The 27,485-nt window shown below is 44.7% G+C and overlaps 1 protein-coding gene across 5 annotated transcripts in view; it reads left to right on the forward strand.

Moving 5' to 3' along the window:
- The window catches only part of Irf2 (interferon regulatory factor 2), a 107,618-nt gene that overhangs the window by 67,305 nt on the left and 12,828 nt on the right, over nt 1-27,485 (forward strand). For all 5 annotated transcript variants that reach the window (XM_036166668.1, XM_036166669.1, XM_036166666.1 and 2 more), the window contains 4 exons: nt 35-134; nt 1,230-1,406; nt 1,706-1,752; nt 12,998-13,115. In XM_036166668.1, the coding sequence (XP_036022561.1) occupies nt 35-134; nt 1,230-1,406; nt 1,706-1,752; nt 12,998-13,115 (442 nt within the window). The remainder of the gene's footprint in view (nt 1-34; nt 135-1,229; nt 1,407-1,705; nt 1,753-12,997; nt 13,116-27,485) is intronic.

Consider the following 27,485-nt stretch of genomic DNA (forward strand, 5'->3'; position numbering starts at 1 on the left):
TTTACTTAACTCCCCCCCCCCCATCTCATTTCAGGAAAAGAAGATTTTCCAGATCCCCTGGATGCATGCAGCTAGACACGGCTGGGATGTGGAAAAGGACGCCCCGCTCTTCAGAAACTGGGCGATTCATACAGGTACTAGCCCTTGGCTTGCCTACTTACACACTTGCTGTTGTTGACTTTTGCTTTTGTTACACAAACATCCTGCCTTATGACCTCGCGAAGGTAGCTCTGAAATCCCGGGACTTGTCCCCAGGTACATCTCGGGATGTATGAGGAGGATGGACAGCATCACTCAGATGTCTCCACCCATCCTAGAGGGTCCCAGCCCTTAAATTTCCCATAGATGTTGTATTCTCATAAGTTCCTAAGGGTTACGAGGGGAATTTTAGCACTACTGACTTATAGTCACATATCTATTTATTACAAAATTTCTGCAAGGAGCTATCTTTAGAAGTGGACTTTTTACTTATTATTCGAAGCTAGTTAATTCTGCTTGTGGGCTTTCTAGACTTATCTATGGTTTGATTCTTCATCTACCATTTTATTTCCCCCTCAAATTGGATGGTAGAACCAGATAGAACAGCTTGTCCTAGTGTGGTCTGTAGCAGGAATCTTTTTTTTTTTTAAGATTTTATATACACACACACACATACATATAAATAAAAAATACACACACACACACACACATATATATATGTATGTATGTATGTATGTATGTATGTATGTATATATATGGAGGTGCCAGATTTCATTACAGATGGTTGTGAGCCACCATGTAGTTGCTGGGAATTGAACTCAGGACCTCTGGAAGAGCAGTCAGTGCTCTTAAACTCTGAGCCATCTCTCCAGCCCTGTAGCAGGAGTCTTAAAGCATCTTATTAATAAAATCAAACTCAGAGCCAGGTATTGGGGTGAATGCTGGAAGATCAGAGAAGCAGAACAAGCCACAGCCACCTTACCTTGCCCATTCCTCAGCTGATTGTGTTTCCTCAGACTGGAAGCCTCTGTGTCCTCATCCAGAATGAATCTCAGCTGAACTATGCTGCTTGGTTTTTAAAATAAAATGCCTGTGCCTTAGAAATACCTCAGCTTCCGGCAAAGCAGGATTGTTAGTCATCTGCAACAGAGGCTCTTTGCTCTGTCTCTGTCTCTCTCAGTACTGTTTTAGACCTCCTCCCCTGTGTCTAATGCCCTCCCTCTTTTTCTTTATTTGGGCTATTTTGCTAGGAAAGCATCAACCAGGAGTAGATAAACCTGATCCAAAAACATGGAAAGCGAATTTTCGGTGTGCCATGAATTCTCTGCCTGATATCGAAGAAGTGAAAGACAGAAGTATAAAGAAAGGGAACAATGCCTTCAGAGTGTACCGGATGCTGCCCTTATCCGAACGCCCTTCTAAGAAAGGTAAAGCCCTCTACTGATTAAAGACATGATCCCTCGCTGTAGATCTGGTGTCCTTTTTGACGCTTCATTTCTGCCTCTGTCGTCTCTTTGAAGGGTGGAACACTTGTTCACCCTGGAGGTGATAATTCTGCCTTCACTTGCCTTGGGAAAATGACTTTCAAGGCACCAAAGACCAAAAGATTTGTCATTCCGATCTCGTATAGCTGAGGCAGTGGGTTTCAGAAAGAATTTATTGGGGGAAAGCCCATCTTCCTCTGTCCTTTGTGAACTGATCCAGAACTACCTTTTTGTTGCCACAGGAAAGAAACCAAAGACAGAAAAAGAAGAGCGAGTTAAGCACATCAAGGTAATAGTCTTTGGTTGTTTAGAAAGCACATGTTGTGACCGTGCATTAATGAGTCGTAGTCTGTCTCATCAGAGCAGTAGCAGGACCTTTGTGCAGGCCTTGCCCTTTCTCCTCTTCCTATCGTGTTTTGTGTGCTGTTTATATTTCCTCCTCTGCATGTACCCACTTGCAGACACAAGTACACATGGGCTTTGCTCACACCAGTGTCCCAGAGAAAAGTACAAAGGATGTGACAGATTCGCAGAGCTTGACGGTCACCTCTCCTTGCCTGTCGCTCAGCTCCAACCAAGCTCCAGCAACCAACTTAGGTCTCATACTGTGAAACATGCTTTCAGGCTCTGAAATATGTTTGAAAACTATCATAATTATTACGCATGTCTGTTAAGAAGTCTTAACTATCGTTCTGTCTGTTCTATCATAGGCCATTAGCTTGGGAACACAGTAGTTCAGACACCCTTAGTAGTGTGAGTCTCATGTTCTTTTCTGTTCTGTGACTGAATGAGTTCCAAGAGTTCTCTATGGGGATGGGTCTATGTGGTTGTGGTTTTTCAGTTGGCTAAGTGGTCTGACCACCCCTACATTTCAATTAACTTAGCTCATAGAAGGTATAGCCCTTGTTAAATAGTGAGAGAGGCGTCAAGCCCTGTGCCTGACTGGGGAGCCCATCCGTTGCTAAACAAAGGGAGGACAGGACAATTAGAGACCCAGAGACCACCCTGGAGGTGATAGAGGTCACTGGCTTCTGTGTGTAGGGGAAGGGACTGACGGATGAGAGTCATGTGGCTTGTGTGCAGGGTCCCATGGCTCCTTAGAACTGAGCTTGAGGTAGATGTGGAACATTCTGATTTACAATAAAAAACAAAGAAAAGACACAAAGTGAATTACCTTAGGTATCTCATTAGGTTTGAGAAGGGACAACATCCTGTGCTATCATTGGGGCCTGGTCCCCAGGATTCCCCTCCCCTGCAAGATAGCCTCATGGAAAATGATGTAGTAATGTTGGCATAGAACCTATCCATATCTCCCATTTACTTTAAATTACCCCTCAGTTACTTTTAATACTTAATAGTAAATAAAAGTTGTTGTGTTGTATCATTAGGGAATAATTACAAGAAAAGAAGTCTATATATGTTTAGTATAGACCAGTGCTTGGTTGAATATTAGCTACAGAATTGTGGTATACATATGGCTAACCACTACTAGATTTTTTTAAATGCATATAGGCTGCTTGCCTGTATGTCTGTGCACCATGTACATGTCTGGTACCTACAGAGGTGAGTGAGGGCCTCAGATCCCTTGGATCTGGAGTTATGGACAGTTGTGAGCCTCCATGTGTTGAACCCCAATCCTCTAGAAGAACAACAAGTGCTCAGAATGGAGAAGCCATTTCTTCTGACCCCACGGTGAGAGTTTGAGGGAACACTTAGCTAGCTGTTCCAGGTTGAGAGATGTTTATCTCTGCATTGGAAAATAAGTACTTCAGGCAGACTGTTTAGCAGTGATCCTTTGTTTCACCTTTGATATTTCTAAGTGTCTGATTTATTTTGAAGATAACACAGGATTAGGGATTGGAGAGGTGGCTCAGTGCTCCGTGCTTTTAGGGGAACTTTCGTAGTTTGCTTTGGTTCCTAGTGCCTATGTCAAGTGGCTCACAACCACCTTTAACCTCAGCTCCAAGAGATCCAAACACCTCCTTTTGCTTCTACAGGCATGCACATAAGTAACACACACACACACACACACACACACACACACACACACACTCACTCACAAGTGAAAAATAACAAAATATTTTTTTTAAACCAGCTTTACTGTGGACAAGTCTTATACACATAGGAAGGAGTAAAGTTGGCACTAACCCACCGCCCAGAGTTTAGTAGTCAGCTCCTGGCCACGTTTGTTCCATCCGCGCCTCCATCCTTTTCCTGACTGTTAGTCTGACGTTACAATATTTGACCCGTTTTGACTTACAGACCCAATTTCTGGTAGTGGTCAAAATACTTGGAAGCAAATTTCAAATCTGTTGTTCTTGCATAAATATTTTACTACATATCTACATATCTTTAAGAGTAAATACTCTTCAGCTGATGAATTTGACAGTGATTCCTCAGTATTATTAAATATCTAGGCAGTGCTCAGGGTTCCAGTTATCTCAGAAATGTTATTACAGCTTCTGTATAATGTTTTTATTAACCTTAATGAAGATCCATATTAAGGGCTGGGTATGGTAGGGAGCACTTATCTATAGTCCTTGAATCAGGAAGCGCTTGAAGATGAGTCTGTCCTGGACCATATCATGGGGAAATTTTGTTTCAGAAAAGAGGAGGAACTTGATATGAGAACCATGTGGGATTTTTTTAATATATGTATTAAGGACTTTTCTTTCTTGCTTTGCTTGCTTGCCTGGTTTTTCTTGGAGACAGGTCTCACTGTGTAGCCTGGGCAGGCTCCAGCTTTCCAGCAGCCCTCTTCCCTCGGCCTCTCCAGGCCTGGGATTACAGGCTGGAGCCAACACAACCGGTTTGAATGGTTTTGTTTTTAATCTATGGATTTTCCCACATCTCTTTTTATAAAAAGAGATTATTTTCTCCCAATGATGATGAAAAACTAGTTATTAGCTTTATTGTTTTCCGTTGTACCATTTCTTTAAACCCACATTTTGAACATCTTGTTCAGTAAGAGATGTATAACCTTTTTTCTCCCCACAAATACATTGTTTGAAGAATTCACTGCAATCTTAGGTGTGATTGTATCATATTTATTGCTTTCACAGCATTCAGTGACTTGCAAAAGAACAAATAATTCATATTTGATAGTTGAGTGGATACATAAACATTTATTGAATAAACACATAAATAAGATATGTGTGATGAGAGTCAAGGGCTTTTTATATTAGGGTACAGATTTGATTTCGTAATTGTAGTTGGAAAATTGACAGCAGAATAATTTCTACTTTTCAATATATTTTGCCTATATGTAACCACTATATTCCCTTTGATATCAAATACCAAAGAATATATGGTAGATCATTATATTATGTCTCTTTAAGGTAGGAAAACTGCTTCCTGTGGAACTGGGGCCCAGGGTCAAAGTTAAGACATGTAGTATTTCAGGACTGTGGGAACATGAGAAAACCTGAGTCCTAAGGTGGATGGCATGTGGGATTCTCCTAAGTAAAGAATACCTTCAGTTACATCAGCCTTGTGGGGATCACCTTTTGTGGGGCCTCTAAAATGAGCAAGCTATGGAAGGTACAGCCTTGGGCTGGGCTCAGCCATGTTGAACCAGGAACTGAGAGGACTTAGGTGCAAGCATGTGGGTGAAGCTTCTGCTTAGCAGCGAATGTTATGAAATCCTTGTGTAACAAAGATATGGTTAACACTGTCTTCCTCAAGGGACATTGCTCCTGCAGCAGAGGGTTGATGAATCATACATAGTGCAGCCTGACCTTTGGATGTAGATCTTTTGTGCCTGTGTCTTACAGTGTTACGGCGGAACAGGAATAAGACCAATGGGCTTCTCCGATTCTTGCATGACTTAGGGTCTCTGCAGAGTTAACTCCATGATTGCTCTGGGATCATACAGTCAAAGATTTTCTTTAATAACTATTAATAGTTTACTTTTTTGTGTTGTTTTTATGAGTCAAAATGTGTAAACTGAGCTATGCTTGGTGGCACATGCCTGTCATCCCAGAACTTGGGATGTGGAGGTAGAAGGACCAGGAGTTTTGAGGTAAGCCTCAGTCACATAGCTTGAGGCCAGCCTGTGCTACATGAGAACCTGTCTCAAAAAATCCCATCAAAAAACTCTGTCAAAACATCAATGAAACTATCAGAATACCTAACCTGAATTCTTCAGTTGTATGCAGATATGTGAGTGGCTAGTCTAGCTAGAGGCCTTCTGAGAAAATTGTCTGTACCTAGAACTGCAGTAACTCACAGCTGTTGAAGCAAGGTCTTCCCAGTCTTCAATTCAAGCTAAAGTTTTAAGTAGCAAACAATATTTAGGGCGTGCTAGCCAAGTACTTGAAGTTTTTTCCTGGGCCACAGACATGTTGGTTGTAGGCTCTTCCTTGGCCCACAAAATAGTTTCTCCAAGATTTGTGCTTCCATATGGGGAAGTGGAGATAAGCGGAGAAGTTGTCAGAATTAAATAGAGTCACCCTGGAGCGCCAGTCTTCCTGTCATTCCCCAGTTACAAAGCTGAAGCAGGATATTAAATTTGAGGCTGGTCTGAGCCCTTCTCAAACCAAGATGGAGTTCCTTATGCCAAGTCAAGGGAGTAGAAAAAAAATGCTTCTTATGAACACATACTAAATCTATTCTAGCCTTCATTCCTATCCGCATTCTGGTTATTTATTCAGACACAGACGCCTCCAGATTGAGGACTTAAAACAAACTGGTGGCTTGTAACTAGCCTGGTAGAAGTGAAAGTATTCTGAAGAGACTGTCAGGCTATTAAAACAGGGAACCCCAAAGAAATGGGAAATTTCCCAGAAATCTCATGCTGGGAGAAGGAAAAGGCCCCATCCAAGTGGAAAACTTGTCTCCCAATGAGATTTTACACAGTCCTAGTAATTAGTTAGACCACCTTGTCATACTGAACTTTGGGGTCACAGCCTGTTCTCTAAGCCATTGTTCACCCATCGTCAATAAACCAATTAAAAGAGCCAAATTAATAGTAGAAAGCAAAAAAAAAATGGAGATTTTTAAATAAAGATATGACCACACTGGGAAGAAAAATAGAAAGATCAAGGAAACCCCCTCAAGTCTACCTTTGGGGTCGTGAAAGGCAATTCAAGTTTAAACAGAGGCAGAGAACATGAACATCTCCACAGTCCTGGCCTTCAGTCACATTTTGTAAGGTCATCTGCTTGAGACAGTTGCATCTCTAATCTTCATTGCCACCACTCAGTCTGAGAGTGTACCCTGAGTGCTTAGAGGGCCATACATTACTGAAATAAACCCGGCCTACAAGGGGCTGCCGGTCTACCTAAGGAGATTAGGACAAGAGAAACACCAGCAAGCAGTCCTAGACTGAACATCATCAGGGAACTGTGTGCTTCAAAAAAAGAAATCATGGAACAGATTGCTCTGTGGGAATATAGGGAACACCAAGAACAATAAGACTAAAAGAAGGGAGAGCAGTAGGTGTTGACAATTTTTAGTTCCCCTAAGTGACTTTATTACCTTATTTAGCTCTTCCTGGGATGGTCATATCAAGGAAGTCCAGACACAGGGGCTGAGTCATTTTCCCAAGATGCCATAGCTTCAGAGAGTCAGCGAACACATGCCTCAGCCTTTTGGAAACTGCAGAACCCAAGCCAGACGTTGAGGACAGAATGTGGCCCAGATCAGATGGTCTCATTCCCTAGTCCCAGAAACTTTATGAATGAAGGTCTAGAGGTTAGAGGTTATTTGATTTTCTCTGAATGAATGTGGAAACTGGCTTAATTTGAGCGGGTTTTGTGTGGAGAACATTGGGAAATACAGATGCACCCAGGTAAGAAGGAATAAGTGCTTCCTGCCTTGGGGGTTGTTTGCAGAGGAAAACCCAAGAAATTCCAGATCAAAGCATCAGCATTACCATGGAAACAGAATAGAAAGCAGCCTAAAGTCCTCTGGTGAAAGTCAATGGTGTCTGTTAGTTCTGAGTACAGACTTGTGGGTAGAAGTTACCGAAGAGCCGATACTGGTTCTGCAGAACTTTCTCGAAGGACTGTTTGTTTCTGCAACTGAGACCAGAGCTGTTTTAAAACTGTGCATTCCCAGTTAGTCTGGACAGTGACCACCTGTGGGAGCTGTTGCCATAGCAGCCTCTTCTCTGCGTGGGAAAGATCTTTAGGTTTGAAACTATGATTACAAGAGAACCTGTATTAGTGATTTCCTTGAATACACACCAGAGCTGCTCTGGAGAAAGCAGGCTAGGAGCCATCTCTGGTCTTTCCCTTCTCCTGCTGGTGGGCTAAATCACATCTATGGACACAGAAACCATAGCGTTCACCTTAAAGGAGAGAAAAAATAGTTCATTCTAGAACTAAGTTGGTGTGACCATGGCTCTGGAACATAGATTTCGGTCACTCCAAATTCCATGTTCCAACGTGGAAGTGGTCCCATGAAGTTTCACAATTTTACACAATCAAGAAAATTACAAGGCAAGGCAAGTTTAAAATGCATTGGTGGGTACATCAGAGCGGTGCTTACGGAAAGATGGGGGAAGCTTTTCCATAGGCCTCATATCTGATGGCATTCTTTTTTTCTAAGTATTTATTTTTATTTCCTGTGAATTTGTGGTTTTGCCTGCGTGTATGTCCATGTGAGGTTGTTGGATTCCCTGAAACTGGAGTTACAGACAAGTTGTGAGCTGCCATGTGTGTGCTGAGAATTGAACCCGGGTCCTTTGGAAGAGCAGCCAGTGCTCTTAACCACTGAGCCATCTCCCCATCTCCCTGATGGCATTCTTAGTTTTGGAGTTGGTGGAAGGTAGTACACTGCTATATTAATATATTTTTTAAAGTTTTTCTTGATTAGTCACGGGATGTTAGTTCCGACACAGAGGAGCAAGGATGAGTATTATGGGGGCTAAAGCTAGCTCACAGTATGCTAATTGGTCCTGGACCTGCAACGTTCCAATCACTTTATATTACTAAAGTTCTATTCAGTGAATCAGTCTCTCAAGACACCGCTTCTTACCAGGAATTCTTGTTCACTTGTCTATGGATAACTGTAGGAAATAAAGTTGAACTGTTTGGGGTGAAGTTTTGGAGCCCAGTGAAGTTTACATTTAATGGCAGTCCATGGTAGGAGGACGAGAATGACGGATTCTAGCAAGTATAGACAGAGATGGTGACCATTGTGGTGGAGAGGAGGAGACATTTCTTCCGAGGATGGTCCGAAAAGACAGGAGTGGATTAAAGAGGAGGGTACAGGGAGGGAATCCTGGGCCTGGAGCTTGGGTATGAAATGAGAAAGAGCCCTGGCAAGCACATGTCACGCTGAGTCTCTGAGGTTCAAAGGTGCGATTGTTTCACTCCAGAACAACTTTGGAAGCCTTGAAAGTGGGCCTTCTCTAAGACAGAAAGTCTCCGAGATGAAGGGAAAGAAAAGGAAGTGAAGAAGGAGCCAAGGGCAAAGGTCACAAGGGGAGCTTCAGTGAGAGCTGAGGAAGAGTAAAGGAAAGACGGCCTTGCTCCAGGGAAGGGAGGGGAGAGGTGGGCTGGAGGCTTCGCCTCAGTTTTTGATCTCTGGGGTGCTGTGACTGCTGTGGTGGGCCTGTGCACCCTCCAAGGTTCAGTTCCCTGCCTCTGTTTGTGAAGCTCAGCCTGGACCTTTTGTTAACAGAGCCCTGCAGATGCCCTTAGATTTGAAGTCCTCAAATTGACTTTAGGAGAGCATTTTGGGACAGGAGGTGGGTCAGGGTGGGAAATGTTCTTATGGCCATTCATTGGGCCCTAGGAGGACAGGTCTAGACAAAGTGCTTTAGTGCAGGGGTGAGGCAGAAGGGACTCCCACCCCGATCCATCTCTGTTCCACCCAGCAGAGGAGTGAGATGCTTCTGCCACCAGCTCCTGTGCTGCTTTGTCTCAGGTCCACTCGAAGCCCAACTAGCCAGCCAAGCCGGAGAGCAACCAAAGCAGGATGTTTCACAGTTGGAAGCATGGCCAATTTCCTTTTGCTTAAAAATCCTTTAAGCTCTACACCAGGTCTTAAGATTTTGTAATTGCAGAATGTCTTTGAGCCTAAATATTTGGCAGGGTTAATGCACAGTGGAGGGAATCTGCCTGAGCATGGTTTGTTTGGTTGGTTTTGTTGGAGTGAGGCAAGAGACTTAGAAAGCAAGGTAGCCACAGGTATTAATTTGTAAGAGGCTCTATCTAACATGAGGCTCAGGACTCACTGGGCTAGAATGAGGTACCAGTGAGACAAGGCAGAAGGGGGCCATTAGAGGTGACCAGAACAGGCCATCTGTCACTTCCACTGTCTCTGTGCATGAGCGTAGACACAGTTGGGAATCCTTGGGTTTATAATGTAATTCGGTTTTCTAATGCTTGTATTATATCATTTATTATTTGTTTGTGTGTCTGTGCACATGCTCACACATGCACAGTGTATAGTGGAGGTCAGAGAACATTCTAAGGGGGTGGTGTGTTCTCTCTACCATGTAGATCCTAGGGATTGAACTCAGGTCATCAGGCTTGGCAGCAAATGCCTTTATCTGCTGAGCCATCTTGCTGGCCCAGTTTAGCTTTGGATATCCCCATTTCTAATTATTTTAAAGCTTTCGACTGAATTCTTAAAGGAATGTCTCTCTTGGGATTATGTGTTCCACACCCTCAGAGGAGATGTGTCAGGAAGATGCATGGCCCATTGTTCTGCACATGTTACTATCTTGTCCCTCTGGAGAGTTTGCCTGGAGCAGTGGCAGGGGAGTAAGACAAGTTCCAAATAGTCTCCCAGTAGTCATTGGCTGAAAGTTCTGCTGCAGGCAGGACACCAGGTAGGCAGAGGGAAGTAGGGGTCCATCCTGATCCACCTCTGTTCCACCTGATCCACCTCTGTTCCACCTGATCTCTGTTCCACCTGATCCACCTCTGTTCCACCTGATCCATCTCTGTTCCACCTGACCCACCTCTGTTCCACCTGATCTCTGTTCCACCTGATCCACCTCTGTTCCACCTGATCCACCTCTGTTCCACCTGATCCACCTCTGTTCCACCTGATCCACCTCTGTTCTACCTGACCCTTCTCTGTTCCACCTGATCTATCTCTGTTTCACCTGACCCACCTCTGTTCCACCTGATCCACCTCTGTTCCACCTGACCCATCTCTGTTCCACCCAATCCATCTTGGTCTCCATCAGGATGAACACAGAAGACAGAGATTGTCTTCGAATTTGAATATGCTGCACAGGCCAAGGCTTAGCTCAGCTCCTGTGTCTCAGCAGGCTAAATGGAGCATGATCTTGGGAAATTAATTTAGTGAGTCATAATTTTCTCTCACCAGAAGTGACAAAAGTATCACTTGCCACCCATTAAACTGTAGATCATGTGAAACACTTAGAAGTTTCTGTTGCAAAGTCAGAACCATTCAATTTTTGAATAATGCAAACCTGACTGATTCATTACTTTGGTAAGAAATGTGGAAATAGAATAATTTTTAAAAAAGGAAACCAAAGGAGGTTCTTCCTGTCCTATCTTTAGAGACCCGTACTTAGTTCCTCGAGGAGGAATTGAGGAAAGGGATAGCGTAATAGAATGTGGAACGTGACTGGGGAGAGAACAGGGGCTGTTAAGAGAGCCACAGAGAAAGGAGGGTGCCATGGAAGGTGGGCACCCACAGCAGTGTCGGGGGATTCAGGAGAATGGAGGCATGGTGCATGCTTTAGTCCCAGCACTCAGGAGGCAGAGACAGGGGGATAACTATGAGTTTGAGGTCAGCCTGGTCTACAGAGATAGAGTTGCAGGACAGCCAGGGCTACCTAGAGAAACTCTATCTCAAACAAAACAACAAAAACGGAGGCAGTGTCCTCCCTGTTAAGTGCCAGAGTATGGCACTGAGGGGAAGGGACTTGAGAAAGGGCCAGTGGATTCGGGAAGCAGTTTTATTGGTGACCTATGATGGTAGCGGGTGTTATTTGATAATAAATGCCTTGTCTGTATTCATCTCCTGTAAGCTTCATCCCGTGGGGTGGTACCCGTTACTGTTCTCAACACACAGATGTCCGAAATGCCTTGAGAAGGGATTGGAGGGTTAAATTCAGCCTGCCAACTAGTGAGATGCAAAGGAGCCAGGCTCGGTCTGACCCCAGAGTCTGCTTCTTAGCCTGTCCTGGGGGGGGGGGGGGCTTCATTCTGCTTATGGAGGTGAGGTGAGGTGAGGCGGGATGGTGGGCCTTTTCAAGGGTGCTTGTGAGGAGGCAGAGTTAGTAAAAGCAGCCATTTGTTCAGATGTTTGACTATAAAGGAAGGAAAACTCGTAAGGCCCCCCCCCCCAAAGGACAAGCCTTTTATTGGAACTGACTAACAGTGGGGAGGGATAAAATGACTGCTCAGGGGTATTTGCTTCTAGGTATTTGACCTTGGGTAGAGAGCATAAACCCTACAGTGAGTTTTATTGTTGTTGTTTTGTGAAGCTGAGCTGAGCATCAAGATGACGCAGCCTTTAAAGCCATACTAGTCAAGGGACTTTGCCAGAGGGCCTCGGGGACTGTATGGAGTTTGGTCTTGCCCCCCCAGTGTGATCAGCTGATAAGAGTGCCACCTCTGCCTCAGAATGCCAAGTACTCCTGCCTTTACCCCTGCCGCAATCCCCCTCTGCTTGCAGCCCTGCCTTCCCTCTCCTCCTCCAGCCTCTTCCTCCATTTTGGATTCCTCGGGAGTTGTCTTCTGTGGCTTTTGTTGGGACTTTTTTGCTGTGGGTGAAACACATGTAGGCTAACCAGAAGGAAGTATGCTCATGCAAGTTCCCAGAGTCACATGTGCCTCAGGACTGGCTTTCCTTGATGGGTTGGTGCTCTCAGGGAGTGGAAGGTTCGAGTGTACTTGAAGGCAGAAGAGATGCAGAGTTCAAACAAGGAATGGATGGATTCCCCTTTTGTCAGTACCATTGTATAGCTGTTGGGCTGGGCGGACTTTTAGGCCCAAGAAGGACATTTATGTGACGCTGTGGAGGTGGGATCTCCTGTCTGGTGATGGGCCAGTGAGGGGAGGCTTCAGCTGAGGTTGGGGTCTATGTTATCATCAGACCACCAGTGCAGTGTGTTCAAGTGGCAGTACCCCACCAGAGTGTACCAGAATGCTCACCACCTTTCTCGGGGCTCCCGTCGCTGGCTAGTCATGGAGGCAGAGTTTGTCCTAAGAAGTGATTGCAAAAGCAGGGACTTGGCTTCTTTCCTCTGAGAGAATCCAGGAGTTGGTCCCTCTGTGTCCTCCCTCAGAGGAGGACGTCTCGGGATCCATGCAGTACAGGACTTACGTTGTAGCTCTGCTCCACCACCAAGCTACCCTCTGCAGCTGCAGGTATCTCCTGAAGGCAAGTCAGATGTGCTGAGAACATTTCCTTGAAGGAAAAGTCGAAGAAACCGAATAGTTGGCTTCTTTAATGTCAGGCTAATTTAGAGAGGCAGGGGACGTGTTTGGGACATGACGTGAGTGACTAACCCCAGGATTGGATAGGGGGAGAATTGAAGCTAAGAAAATGGAGGAAAAGGAAGTGTTCTCAATTCTGTTTTCTTTTCTTCTTCCTAGCAAGAACCAGTTGAGTCATCTTTGGGGCTTAGTAATGGAGTAAGTGACCTTTCTCCTGAGTATGCGGTCCTGACCTCAGCTATAAAAAATGAAGTGGATAGTACGGTGAACATCATAGGTAAACTGTTTTGACATCTTATTTTTATACTCACGAGCAGCCTCCAAGGTCCGAACTTTGCAAAACAGTCATCTCAACACAACACAGTCAGTAAGGGGAAGTCTTGGAACGCATCCAAACACAAGTTCTAGCCCCCAGATTTCAGAGTTTCACAGATGAAATGAAGGTTCGTAGACGAGCCAGAACCAGGAAAGGAAGGCCAGGCATTCGAAATGCTTCCTCCCTGGGGACTACTAGTTAGCAGCTCTTCATCGCTCATTGTTCAGGCCCGTGGACAAAAATGTCATTCATTTAACTTGGGAACCGAGGAAAGGGAAAACCATCCCTGTGTGCCCTCCCAGCTTCTGCTTTGTGTCCACCTGCCCAGAGGTGGCACTCATTTTACAGGCCAAGAAACTGAGGCACAGAAACTTCCTGTCAAAGGAAGGACTGGTGCTACAGATTCTCTGAGAGTTCTCTGCCATCCATACACAGTTCTGTGAGCAGGGAGTAAATAGGGAACAAGTTCAACTCTATTCCCATTTTTGGGGGGACACAGTAGACAGACAAAGACACAGGTAAACACAACACCCCCATATGTGGCCTGTGATACAAAGGAAGAAAACAGAGGTAATTGGGAACAGCCTAGAAACCAGGCTTACATGGTTGTCATGGTGAGTGTCCTCAGAAGAGTGACATTCCCCTATAGTGGGTCTGTGAGGAACAGTAGGTGACACACAGAGGCAGACATGATGTTGACAGAAACCCTGAGTAGAAAACATCTGAGGGAACGGAAGGCGGGCCAGAGTTGCGCAGTATAGGAAGCATGGTGACTTCTCATGAGGTCTCCTCAGAGGTAGAGGTGGTATGGTGGCTATTCTTGGCTGTCAGCTTGACTACGTCTGTAATTAGCCAAAATCCAAGCAGCTGGGTACACAGGTGAGGAATTTGTTTTCCCTTAATTAAATCGTTTGAAGTGGGAAGACCCACCATAATCCAGATCTTTTGAGGTGGGACCATCCACCTTTGATCTGGGCCACACCTCCTGCTGGCAGCCTATAGAAGGGGCATGGAAGAAGGAAGCTTTTTGATTTTTGCCTGCCTGCCCTCATTCTCACTGGCAAGTCAGTTTCCTCACTGGTATTAGTGCCTGCTTCTTCGGGAGTCTGGCATATACTAAAGGCCAGCTGAGACACTCAGCCTCATGGAGTAAACAGCTACTGGATTCTTGGACTTTCCATTGGTAGACAGCCATTGTTGGATTAGCTGGTCCACAGCCTGTAAGTCACAAATCCCATATATATTCATTCTATTGGTTCTGTTGCTCTAGAGAACCTCGACTAAGACAGACTTCGATGCCACAAGTGGTTCTAGAACAACAGAAGTATAAGGATGAATTTTTTTTGGTATCTGGAGTAGGCTTTCCAATTTACCAACACTTACAGTTACTGAAGCCTCTCCTAGGAGCTTGGAGAATAGTAAAAGCCCATGGTGCAGACTAGTTTACAAACTGAAGGGGATACATGCATTTAATTATCCTAATTCACCAACTGTGAGAAGCAACAGATTTGGTGACTCTGTATATAAAACTTTTGACAATTTGTGGAAAAATAAGGAAAATGATGATGCTGGTCGATTGCTCCTAGTCCTCTGGATAAATTGACAAAGGAAAAGAATGAGCTCTGTGACCAAATTAGCCAACTCCTAGCATCTTGGGATACTGTGTAGGACAACAAAGAACTTGTTGATAGAACTGACCAGCCCTGAATGCACATAAACATCCTAGACGTTTCCAAGTGTTCCCTGGAAGAAATTCTTCATTCCAGCAGCCATAAAGTTCAAGTTGTGGAAAATCAAACTAAAGCCCTTATTATACAGTTGGCTGAATAACAGTGAAAATTCAAGCTGCAGCCTTGGAGGGTGTCGAGTTGGAGAGTGTAGACGGTTAAAAGAAAGGCATTAATTAACAAATATTGGGATCCTGTAACTTGAGGTGGAGATGTGTGGGAGGACCCAATTGAAGCTGAGATCTTTGAACCCTCAGACTCTCAAGGGTATATCTTATGTTAGGAAGGAGTCTCTCCACCCTCAGCAGAAAATGTACTCACATGCCCAGCCCCTGAATATTACCTTTTTCATCATTGACTGGGAAATTAATCTTTCATTATCAGCTAAATCATCAGTGACTCTCTCTGAAGGAGATGATGGGCGAGACAATACCAATGTCCCTTAGGGCCCACCAATGGTTGTTTCTAGACCTGTACCCAGACTTAAGGCTCAGCAGGCTCCTAGAGGAGGGATAGGAAGTGTAGACCCCAAGGAGGTTCACCGCCTACACTACTAAAGAGCTTAATGAGTTTGCTAATTCGTCCAAGCAGAAGTCTGGAGAATTCGAGTGGGAATGGATTTTAAGGGTGTGGGGTAGTGATAGGAGGAACATAAAACTGAGTCAGGCTGAGTTTACTGATAGGAACCTACAGAGTAGAGATTTTATTTTTAGTGTGGAAGCTTGCTCAGTTAAAAATGGTGCCGAAAGTCTGAATGGTTGGCTGAAGCATTTCTCAGAAGATGACTGACTGAAAAGGAGTTGGAGATGCCTGCTATCCCTTGGCTTAGTGTTGATGATGGATTTTAAGGATCAGGGAAAACAGCCCTAGGGGGAGCATGCTGTGTAAAACCTCATCCTCCACAGTGGGAAGACCCAGAAGACATGGCCTTCACTAATCCTGTAAGACAGCATAATGGTGAGGGGGCACCCACACATTTGAAAAGCTGTGTTGTCTTTTCCCTGTGTCAGACCATAGGATTGGAGATGCTGCTGCTCAGCTGGATGAATTAAATCTAGTGGGAAGCCGGGCAGTGGTGGCACAGGCCTTTAGTCCCAGCACTTGGGAGGCAGAGCCAGGCGGATCTCTGTGAGTTCGAGGCCAGCCTGGTCTATAGAGTGAGATCCGGTACAGACACCAAAACTACACAGAGAAACCTTGTCTCAGAAAAACAAAAAAAAATTAAATCTAGTGGGTTTAATTTAATTGGGGCCCGAAGTAGCAAGGGCCGGGTGAGAGCACCGAATTGCCAAAGGCAAGGTGATCATTGATATTGTAATGAGCAGCAAAGATGACACAATGTTCATAAAAGTAGGATGTGCACAACTAAAATCCATTGTGAAATGGAAGTGGTGTGCATGTGATCTGGCCCAAGCAGGTCCTGAGGGTACAAGCAAGTTACATTAAGAAGTTGCTCAAATGCCTTTGGTCTCTGCTCCCTTCACAATGCTGACTGCTCCCAAGCCTGCACCTATAGCCTCCTGGGATATGCCCTGTGATCAGCTGAGTGAGGAAAGAAGACTGGTGTGGTTTACTGATGTCTGCATTGGCTGCAGACATCACTCAGAAGTGGACAGCTGTAGCATAACAACCCCTTTCTGGACAGCCTCGAAAGATACTGGTGAAGGGAAATCTTCACAGTGGGCAGAACTATGGGCGGTTCACGTATTCATACGTTTTGTTTGGAAGGAGAAATGGCCCCATATGCCATTGTTCACTGATTCATGGGCTGTAGCCAATGGATTTGCTGGATGATCAGGGACTTGGAAAGGGTGTGGTTGGAAATTGGTGAGAAAGGTATCCAGGGAAGAAGTATGTGGCTAGATCTCTCCAAATGGACTAAGGATGTGAAAATACTTGTATCCCATGTAAGTGATCGTCAAAAAGTCACTTCAGCAGAGGAGGAATTCAGTAATCGAGTGCATAGGATGACCCATTCTGTGGACAGTCAGCCTCTTTCCCCAGTCATTCTTGTCATTGCCCATAAACAAAGTGGCCATGGTGGCAGAGATGGGTGTTGTGCGTGGACTCAACAACATGGACTTCAACTCCCCACGGCTGACTTGGCTATAGTTGCTGCTGAGGGCCGGATCTCCCAACAACAGAGACCAACACTGAGCATCCGCAGACATGACACCATTCCCTGAGGTAACCAGCCAGTCATCTGGTAGCAGGTTGACTACACTGGATCATTTCCTCCATGGAAAAGACAATACTTCATCCTTACTGGAGTAGATACTTATTTTGCTTATAGATTTACCTTTCCTGCACATAACGTTTCTGCCAAAGCCACCATCCGTGGATTTACAGAATGCCTTATCCACTATCATGGTATTTTCTACACAGTATTGCTGCTGACCAAGAAACTCACTTCACAGCCAGAGAAGTGTGACAGTTAGCCCACAACCATGGAATCCAGTGGTCTTACCATATTTCCCACATTCTGAAGCAGCTGCCTTGACAGAAAGGCGGATGTGGCCTTTTTAAGGCACAGTCACAGCACTGATGAAGTGGCAGCAGCCTGGAGGGCTGGGACGGGGTTCCCCGGAAGACTGTATATGCTCTGAGTCAGCATCCAGTATATGGTACTGTTTCTTCCATAGCTAGGATCCATGGGTCCAGGAATCAAGGTGTGGGAGAGGGAATAGTTCCACTCACTATCACCCCTAGTGACCCACTAGAGAAAATTTTGATTCCTGTTCCCATGACTTAAGTTCTGCTGGCCTAGAGGTTTGGGTTGCAGAGGGGAAAGTTTTTCTACCAGGAGACTCAACAAACATTCCAATGAATTGGAAGTTCAGACCTCCCTCTGCCTATTTAGGGCTTCTGATGCCCTCAAGCCAAGGCTAAGAAAAGAGTAACAGTCTTAGGATGGGTGGGTGATCCAGACTACCAAGGAGAAATTAGACTGCTTCTCTTCAGTGGAGCTAAGAAAGATTATGTCTGGGGTGCAGGAGACCCCTTAGAGTATCTGCTGGTGCTATGGTGTCCTGTGATTAAAGTAAGTGGGAAACAATCTAACCCAGGCAGGATGACATAGGGCACAGACCCTTCAGGAATGAAGCAATGGGTCACTATTCTAGGAAAAGAGCCAGGACCTGTTGAGGTCCTTGGCAAGGGTGGAGGAAATACAGAAAGGGTAGTAGATGAAGACAGTTATAAATACCAGCTATGGCCATATGACCAGTTATGTGGGTTTTCCTTTCTTGATGTCTTTATCACCTAACTTAACAGCAATTAAGGAGATAATCAGTGGTTATCATACTCAAGTTTTGAAATGCCAAAAGCATGTCCATCATTGCCACCTATTCAAAAAAAATGTTTAGAAAATACTTCAATAAATTTTAGTATGCAAATACTCAGTTTCAGTAATACTTAACATTTTATTTCTAAAACAAAATATTATTATAATTTTTTATCTCTTCTTAATCAAATTCCTTTTTACTGTTTAAAACAATTTTTAAATTTCAGTATATTTTGATCATATTCTTCCCCTCCCAAGTCTTCTCAGACTCTGTGTTTGCAGTTGTATGAGGGACAGTTGTATCACATAAACATAATTGTGGCCTGGTTAAATACTAATGTGTTTGTGATTGTATGCATGATAGTCCTATCATGTTAGGCATAACTATGACCTGGTATTGTTTTCATTTGGAAATTAAGCATGACATAAGGAGATATGATGGTGTGTCAGGCTGACAAGGGGTGGACTTGTCATGGTTATTCTTGGTTGTCCACTTGACTCTATCTAGAATTAACCAAAAACCCAAGTGGCTGGGGACACCTGTGAAGGTTTTCCCCCCTCAATTAAATAATTTGAAGTGGGAAGACCCACTTTTAATCTAGATCTCTTGAGGTGGAGTGATCCACTTTAATCCAGATCTCTTGATGTGGGAAGATCCACCTTTAATCTGGGCCATACCTTCTGCTGGTAGCCTATAAAAAGGACATGGAAGAAGGAACATTCTTGCTCTCTGCCTGCTTGACCTCGCTCTTGCTGGCCAGGCCATTCCTTCTGTGGCATTAGAGCCTACTTCTTCAGAATTCCTGTCTATACTGATGACCAGCTGAGACATCCAGCCTTGTAGACTGAATAACTACTGGAGTCTTGGACTTCCTCTTGGTAGACAGCCTTTGTTGGGCTAGCTAGACCACAGCCTCTAAATCTAATCCATATGTTAGATATATTAAAGTATATATATATATATTCATTCTATCAGTTCTGTTCCTCTAGAGAACCCTGACTAATACTATTCGGTAGGAAATGCCATAGAGACTTTGTAGATCATGGTAAGAAAGTTGGGTTTTATTCAAATTATTGAGGGGGGTGTTTAAAATTGGGATTGGGGGCTGGAAAGTTGGCTCAGCAATTAAGAGTGCTTGCAGCTCTTCTGGAGGATCAGAGTTTGGCTCCCAGTACCAGTGTTGGGCAGCTCACAACTGCCTGTAACTTCAGCTCCAGGGAATCTGACATTGTCTTCTGGCTTGTGTGAGTACCTGCAAATATGCATATTGCATATACAGATACACACACACACACACACACACACACACACACACACACACACACACACGGACACGGACACGGACACGGACACGGACATACACAAATACACACATGCAAACACATAAATTAAAAAAATCTATATATTTTTTTAAGTTGAAGCATAATGTGGGCAGTAAAGTGCCCCAAAGCAAGCACTACTCCTTCAGGGTTTCAGGCAAGTGGGTGACAAGTCATGAATTACATCACATATCCTGCTGAGATGCTGTGATGAATGGACTCTGGAGACACCTTATAAAAAACCCAAACCAGTGAACTTGGCTTGAATCTGCACTCAGAATCCAGAGGTGAGGCTTCATGGCCCAGGGATACCTTTTGGTCCATAAAACTTTGCTTCATTCTGAGCTTCCGATGTTACTAAGACCTAGAAAGAACTAACAAAGATATAACAAGCCTCTTGAAAAGGTGGCTTTCTGTCTGACAGGAAGCTGTAGCCAGAGGCTATCAGCATCCATCATTCCCCTTGATTTTGGAGATTCATCTTTATTTGGGAGGTATCCCCTCTTTCCTGCCTCCTGATCCTGTCTCTTTGCCTGTGGGGAACCACTTAGCTTTCTTAGCAGGCAGGTCCAGAGAATGTACACATGACTCTTGGAGCCTTTAAAAAATGCCACCCCCCAACTCCAGGCACAGTTTCATAAGACTTAGCTCATTTTGAATGTGTTGGATGGTTCTGGAGTTTCCCTTCATTTATTAGGTGAAGTCAGCCCCAAATGATCTGCCAAACCAAAGCTAGGGTTGTACCATGTCCCACGATTGTTGTTAATGCTATTTACTTACTTTTAATTGACAAGTAATAATTATGACTATATATAGGGTGCAATGTGATGCTATGATCGATGTGTAGGACTATTAACTCATCATGGTAATGAAAGCATCTGCCACCTCATCAACATTTTCTTTTGTGGTATTAGGATTTTTTTTTTAAAGACATGAATTCTTCCATTTGGAGGCACACGGTACAGTATTACTATTGCTGACAGCATGCTGTGCTAAAGACCTCTAAAAGTCACTCCTGAACTCTACACACGCTCTGTGCCCTTGGACCAGCGGCTTACCTTTCCCTTCCCGTCCACTACTGGCCTCTAGTGATTACCTTTCTTCTAATGAGGTTGGATTTCTTTCGACTCACAGGCTGGCGCCAAGCAATACCGGTTTTCTGTGCCGGACTTACTTCACTTAGCAGTGTGTCCTCTGGTCTACTCTTCTTTTCTTGTCATTTTGGTGGAGTCGGCAGTGTGTGCAGGTTTCCTGATCACTCTTTGCCCTTTTGCATGGTTAGTGCTACCTGGAGCTGGGGTAAGAGTGAGTCATTACTCTCTTCTGGGACAAAGATGCTGGTCAGAGTTCCTGAGACCATCACCCACTGGATTAACGATTCCCTTCCTGCTCTTAACAGTGACCAGGAAGTTAATAGTTAATAGACTTAATAGTACATTAATAATGCATGGCAGCAAAATAAGTCTGGAGGTATCTTTCTGTTCAGCTGGTTGCTCTTACAAAATAAATCACATTGAAATGAAGCCAGCCATCATGTATTTCAGTAGATGGATAATTGGTGCTGCTGTTCACCATGTTACTGTCTCAGACTTTAAACCCCAAAGAGCATTTGCCTACAACCTTCCATGTATTCCCCATTGGCCACTGTAGCATAAATCTTAAAGGCTCTCTCTCTCTCTCTCTCTCTTTCTCTCTCTCTCTCTCTCTCTCTCTCTCTCTCTCTCTCTCTCTGAATGCCGAATGTCGTTTATTGAAGGAGGAAGGAGGTCTTAAATACAGGCTTACAGCACAATGGGAGAACCCTGGATGGCAGAAGTTTGCTTCTGTTTTTTTGGCGCTGAGGATTGAACTTGCGCTTGCCTGGCAAGCGCTCTACCACTGAGCTAAATCCCCAACCCCTTAAAGGTACTTATTAATAAAATCAAAGCTGAGCCAGTTATTGGGGTGAATGCTGGAAGATCAGAGAAGCAGAACAAGCCACAGCTACCTCACCTCACCAGTTCCTCAGCTGATCCTGTTTCCTCAGACTGGAAGCCTCTGAGTCCTATTCCAAATGGATCTCAGCTGAACTACTTCTCAAAAGCCTGAATGCTTAACCAGCCAAAAGCTTCTAGTTTCTGGTCCTCACGCCTTATATATCTTTCTGCCTCCTGCCATTACTTCCTGGGATTAAAGGCATGTGTCACCAAGCCTGGCTGTTTCCAATGTGGCCTTGAACTCAAAGAGATCCAAAGGGATTTCTGCCTTTGGAATGCTAGGATTAAAGGCGTGAGTGCCACCATTTTCTAGCCTCTGTATCTAGTGGCTGTTCTGTTCTTTGGCCCCAGATAAGTTTATTAGGGTGCACAATGTTTTGGGGAACACAATACCACCACAGGCCACCTTGGTCTGTGAGGCTTGTAGATAGAGCTAAGAAACAGGGATCTGGATTCATGGCTGCAATGGCTTCTGAGATACTCTTTCTGTCTCTTTAACCTTGAAAATTGCTTCCTTTCCAAAGGACACCATTTCTCACTTTCCACTGACTTGCTTTGAAACCTGGCTTGCAATTCAGTTTTGTAATTGGGTCCCAACACAAAAGCTATGAAGTGTCTGCATCCTGTGTTGATGAACATATGAAAACTGGGTACTTAGTATGATAACATTTCATATGGTAAATTGCACATGCTGTCTGGAGGCTCATTCACCAGGGAGCTGGACAGAAAAATCACTGAGTTCCATGGTCGCCAGTATACTTTTATCCTGGTCAAGGTTGGCTGGTTTCATAAACAAAAACTGTACAACCTGAAATGTACTGTTGGCTTAACAAATGAATACTTAGTGTCTACAGTGTTCGACTCATTTTTGCCACAAGTCACAGCAACAGCACACACACACACACACACACTCCCCTAGAGTTTAGAGTTTGGTTCTCAGGACCCATGTTGGGCAGCTCACAACTGCCTGTAACAAATTCCTGTAAAAACATCTCCTGACGTCTATGGGTATCTGCATATTCACACCCATACTCACAGGCAGGCAGGCAGGCAGACAGACAGACAGACACACACACACACACACAGAAGGAGGCAGGGGCTGCCCTCTGCTCCTGTCACCCTCTCCATAACATCTGGTAGCATCTTCTGGTAGTCCAAAAAGAGAGTAATGTCCCCTTGCTGAATGAATTGTGTCTTCTGAAGTTCCTTTGCTCTGAGTGGTTAAAGTCACAGGTTTAGCACCCAGAACACCTACTCCTGTTACTCCTCTAAGGAAGGGGAGGCTTTTTGTTTTTCCTTAAGCATTGAATTTTGGTAGGTTGTGTGGTGGCTTATATGTTTAGGACGTGGGAGAGACTAGCAGCGTGTCTGATTGTTCTGACCGTCCCTTGCTGGCCTCCTGCCCTAGGTAGCAGAGCTTTTGCTGAGCTGTACGTGAAGGAGCTGCAGGCCAGCCCAAGAAGCCTGCAGGTGCCTCACTCTGCCTGACTCACTGAGACCTTGCTTTACAGTCCTATTGTGTTTCTTGATAAAAGGGAACCCCACCCTTGGCTAAGGCAGAGATCACCAGAAACAAGGGGCGCTATTCAACAGTCTTATGGGCATAAAGCAACCTAAAGTGGCTGGATACAGGATAATTAGGGAGTAATGTATTTTGTCTTAATTTTAGTTATTCAAAATAGACCTTGGAGGACTGCCTTTTCTGACAGTTTCTTCCAATTCGATTAGCTTAACGTAAAGCAAAGCTCAAGTTTCAGGAGCCTGATTTTCTCTCCCTTTTCTTCAATTTCTGAGTTGCTGGGGAGGGAATCCAGGACCTCATGTACGTTAGATGAACACTCCAGGGCTGAGCTATGCAATTTTAGCCTTAAATAGGTTTTGTTTTTAGTAGAGCCTCAAAATTCAGGTAACAGAACAGATACTATGTTGTATTTCCTTTGGCAGCTTAGGCCCCCTCGAGCTGGATTACCCAGGTGGGACAGTCACCACGTGCTAACTGGGAGCCAGAAGTGGTGGTGTTTGGATGTTGTTTTCCTTTTCTAGCCTTACAGAGGGTTTTTTGCTTGCTTGTTTTTGTTTTTTTATGTGCTTAGGAAAGCTGCCATATTTCCATGAGGTTTTCCTCCCCACCTTCTTCCTTGCCACCTTCACCTGTTGATAATCAACTTCCGGGTCCTCCTTCTGTCCTCTGCTCCACCTTCTAGTTCTGACACCATATTTAAAACCATACTTTGCTTCTCACCTACGCATTCCTCCATCACACAATCGTTACTTTGATCACTTATTAGCTCTTATTACTATGTGACCAACGCAAAACACGCTGGACTCCCTCCTTCATGTCTGAGAGCACCCGTCTCTGCCTGTCATGTTCCGACTGTGTTTGCACTTGAATTAGCGTGGATGATCTAACTGTCATGGCAAGCTGCTGAAAAGGAGGCTGGTAGGAGGAGACCTTAGGACCAAGCAGCGGCGCCAGGGCTCTCACTTCATTGCCAAGAGAAGCTGCTGGCCCAGCGCACTCTACTCATGTTTCTGCCTGCAGATGGCTGACCTCCGAGATGCTGATGGACTCTACTGCGTTTTCCTGGGAAGCCCTGTGCGCCCTGCTTTGTAAAGCAGCATGCGACACTGTGAGCTCTCGGGTTGAAGAGTTCCCTCTGTATCAGCTACGCTACACTCTTGCTTCTTCCTATACCTGTGTCAACTAGGTGAGGTAACTTAGGAGTAACCTAAGGAGATATAGCCCAGACAGCTGAGCCATGCTAGGACTCAACCCTGGCCTTCCGTTTCTAACCCTGGTATGATTCTTTCTCTGCCAACCTAGTGTTGGCTCTTATTTTATAAAACAAACAACTGGTTGCCATATTTGACAGAGATGAGCACTGTTCATGGACTTGGATTCTAGACCTACTTTTGCAGTTTTTGATTCATACCCCTTCAAATCTGAGACTCTGTGCATATGTGAATTGGGAACAGGACCTGCTGTATTATCTGTAAAATGGAAAGATACAATATTGTATAAAATGAAAATGATAATGCTGATCCTATACTCTGCGTGGAGTTGTGAGGCTCAAATGAAGTGGGCAGGTGGTCATCCTCCGTTTAGAAGGAAGACAGGATGATTATATTTCCGAAATCAAATTAACATGCATCTGAGTAGAAAAAGTGTTTCCCTGTACACTGTGTATTAGCAGTTTCAATCCTCAAACCATCTAAGGCTACGTCTCTCCCAATAGTGAGATGTCGATGGTCTGGTCTTACACACACACCCAGGAAGTTCATTGCTCGTCTCTGTTGCTACCTGGTAACCCAGGCAGTTTACCTCACCTCAGCATTTCAGCTTTTTAAACTGTAAAATGATAGGCCCAGTTCCCCTCAAGGGCCTTTCTGTTTCCAATAGTCCCTGCTCTAAAGCCCTTTCCCTGAAGCCAGAGAGCAAGATGCTTTCTCTGGTGGGGCCTTGCATCAACTCAACAATTGTTAATAAAGTAAAGAATGACCTTTTAAGCCATCAAACCGGTCCGTCAGTAACCAGCTATGAATAATATTGCTGTGATTCTCAGAAACTAGATCCAGACAAAGTTACATTCCCGAGGGTGACTTTGCATAAGGCCCTGACCTTACTAAGTTGGATGAACTTGGTGGATTTCTTGCTTGCTAACCCAGTTGAGAATTCCTGGCACCAAACAGGAAGCTGATGAAAAAAAATTTCACTGTTGGTTTTGGGCCCAGTGACTCATTAAGGCGTGATTTGAAAAGCTTTATCTTGAAAGGAGCTTAGGAAGTAAGAGTCGTTCAGTTTGAACTGCATTTCGGAAGACCATGTCACAGAGGAATTGAAATTGGGAGTCAAAGAAAAGCTGACCTTGACTTCTCGGATCTGTCATGTACTAGCTGGCTGACCTTTGCTTGATTATGTCTTTTTAATTCTATCTAAAATGGGGGTCATAATTGCAGGGCATGTTTCTTACAGGGTTGGGAGACTTTCAGAGGGTGTGCTGGGAAAGTTGAATTTTACTTTTATTTTTCAGTCAGGTTACTCATTATTTGGAAAGAGGCATGAATGGCAGATACCCACAGAACCCCTCAGACTCTGGGCTTTCCCTGTTTCGATGGAGGGATTGCATTTGGGGGTCAGGACTTTTCCAAAGAGCTTTCGCCAGTATGTGGATGGAGGAACCCACCTCCTTCTCAAAACCGCACAGCCCTCTGAAGGAAGTCTGCTCTCAGAGATGATAATGTAACTGTGGAGACTGGGTATCTAGATCTTAGCCCAGAAGACAAAACTTAGCTGACTGTCCTCGCAGCCAGTGTTCAGGATCCACTGATAACCGAAATGGAGACACTAGTCTGCACTTTCTCTCAAGTCATGTATATTAGGTGAAATAGAGGACAAAGTTAATTCCTTTTAGGTGTATAATTCAACATTCTACCTCTGAGTTATGCCCCAGCCCTGGCAACTCTCCAAGTATAGACAGTGTGTTCAATTGTGTAACTGGCAGCATAGTCAAGGTACAATGTTTTCATCAACCCAAAACCTTCTTACCCCTGACTTCTCATAGCAATAGTGTCTGTTTTGTCCTTTTCACTGTGGGAAGTTTTTAAAAAGCCCACTTAGTGCAACCCTTGACATTTGCCAGAAAGCATTAATGTCACGTCCCATACTTGTGAGTTGTTGTGAACTCCTCCCAGACTCTGGCTTTAGTCACTGAGCCCGAATCCCTTCACTTATTACCAGCTCAGGAAAAGTCTGTTGAGCTCTTTGCTGGTGCCAGCCATGAGCCTGGACCGTGATGGAGGACAGGAAGTCCTGAAGGCAGTTCTCGGCTCTTGGGAGATACTGTGCATGCAGGTAAAAGGTGACGTAAAGATGCACAGGGTTAAGAAGCAGCAGAGACAGAAAATCAAGATGTACTGCAAGGTCATACACTTTGGGCTGAGCTCCAGCTTCAGGGTATGAAAGGTGCAGGTGAATCTGTGGGTCGGGCTCAGAAGGGCTGTAGAAAATAGGGCCATCTGAGCAGTTCCCATAGCTCAGCTGCCATCTCCCGGAGCCCTGCCTTATTGAGTGAAGCCTTTGGTTTTCCAGCTGGGGAAAACAAAGCAAAGCAAAACAAAACAAAACAAAACAAACCACAAAAACCCTTTACTTCCTCCTTTGATCTCCCTCAGGATTTCATCCCCTCCTTTTTTCCTTTCAGTCTTTCTCTGCCTTCCACTTCCTCCGTAGATGGCTGTATGCTGGCCTCCAGCCCTCCAGACTTCTCACAGACCTATTCCTCGTCTGTCGCCATAGCATCCTCTCTGCCAGTACCAGTCATCAGTGTGTGTGCCAAGCAGGTGCTCCACCAGTCTGGGTTGGTTGAATAACTAAGCTGGGCATTGTGAGGAAAAGAACAGAGAGAAAGAACTCCTGAGCAGAACCAAGGGACAGATGCAAAAGATACCTGAGCTGCTATTTACAGTCCCAGCCAGCTTCCTGTCGCTGTTAGGAATGACAGCCCAAAGGAGGAAGGAGCTGTGGAGCTTTGGAGCTTTGAAATTAAAGAGGCTTTGGCTGAAGTTTAGTCATTGTAGGAGTCTATTTCCATTGCCCCTTCTGCTTCATGCATGTACTGTACATGGATGCGCGCGCGCGCACGCACACACACACACACACACACACACACACACACTTTGTCTTCCTGCCATTTTCTCTGTTCCCCTTTCTTTGGCCTTGCTTGGGAGAAGAGGCAGAGGAAACCACAGAGAACGCAATGTCAGCACCCGGAGTCTAGAGAACCACACAGCTGACGTCCTCACACTCAAAGTGGCATGCTCCAAAGTGTGATACAAGACCTTAGATCTCTGCCTCCATGTGTGGCTTGTCTTTCTTCTCTTAAATTTTTTTTTTTCTTTTTCTTTTTGCTGCCAGAGAAACCCAGATAGTATCCAGATTCCCTCCCCTTCTGTGTGCTCTCTCATCACACCCAGGTCCCCTTTGCTAACCTCCCTTTATTAAAGATCCGAGGAATTCTCAGCACCA

This window comes from Onychomys torridus, chromosome 17 (assembly GCF_903995425.1).
Source record: "Onychomys torridus chromosome 17, mOncTor1.1, whole genome shotgun sequence".
Classification (NCBI taxonomy): Eukaryota; Metazoa; Chordata; class Mammalia; order Rodentia; family Cricetidae; genus Onychomys; species Onychomys torridus.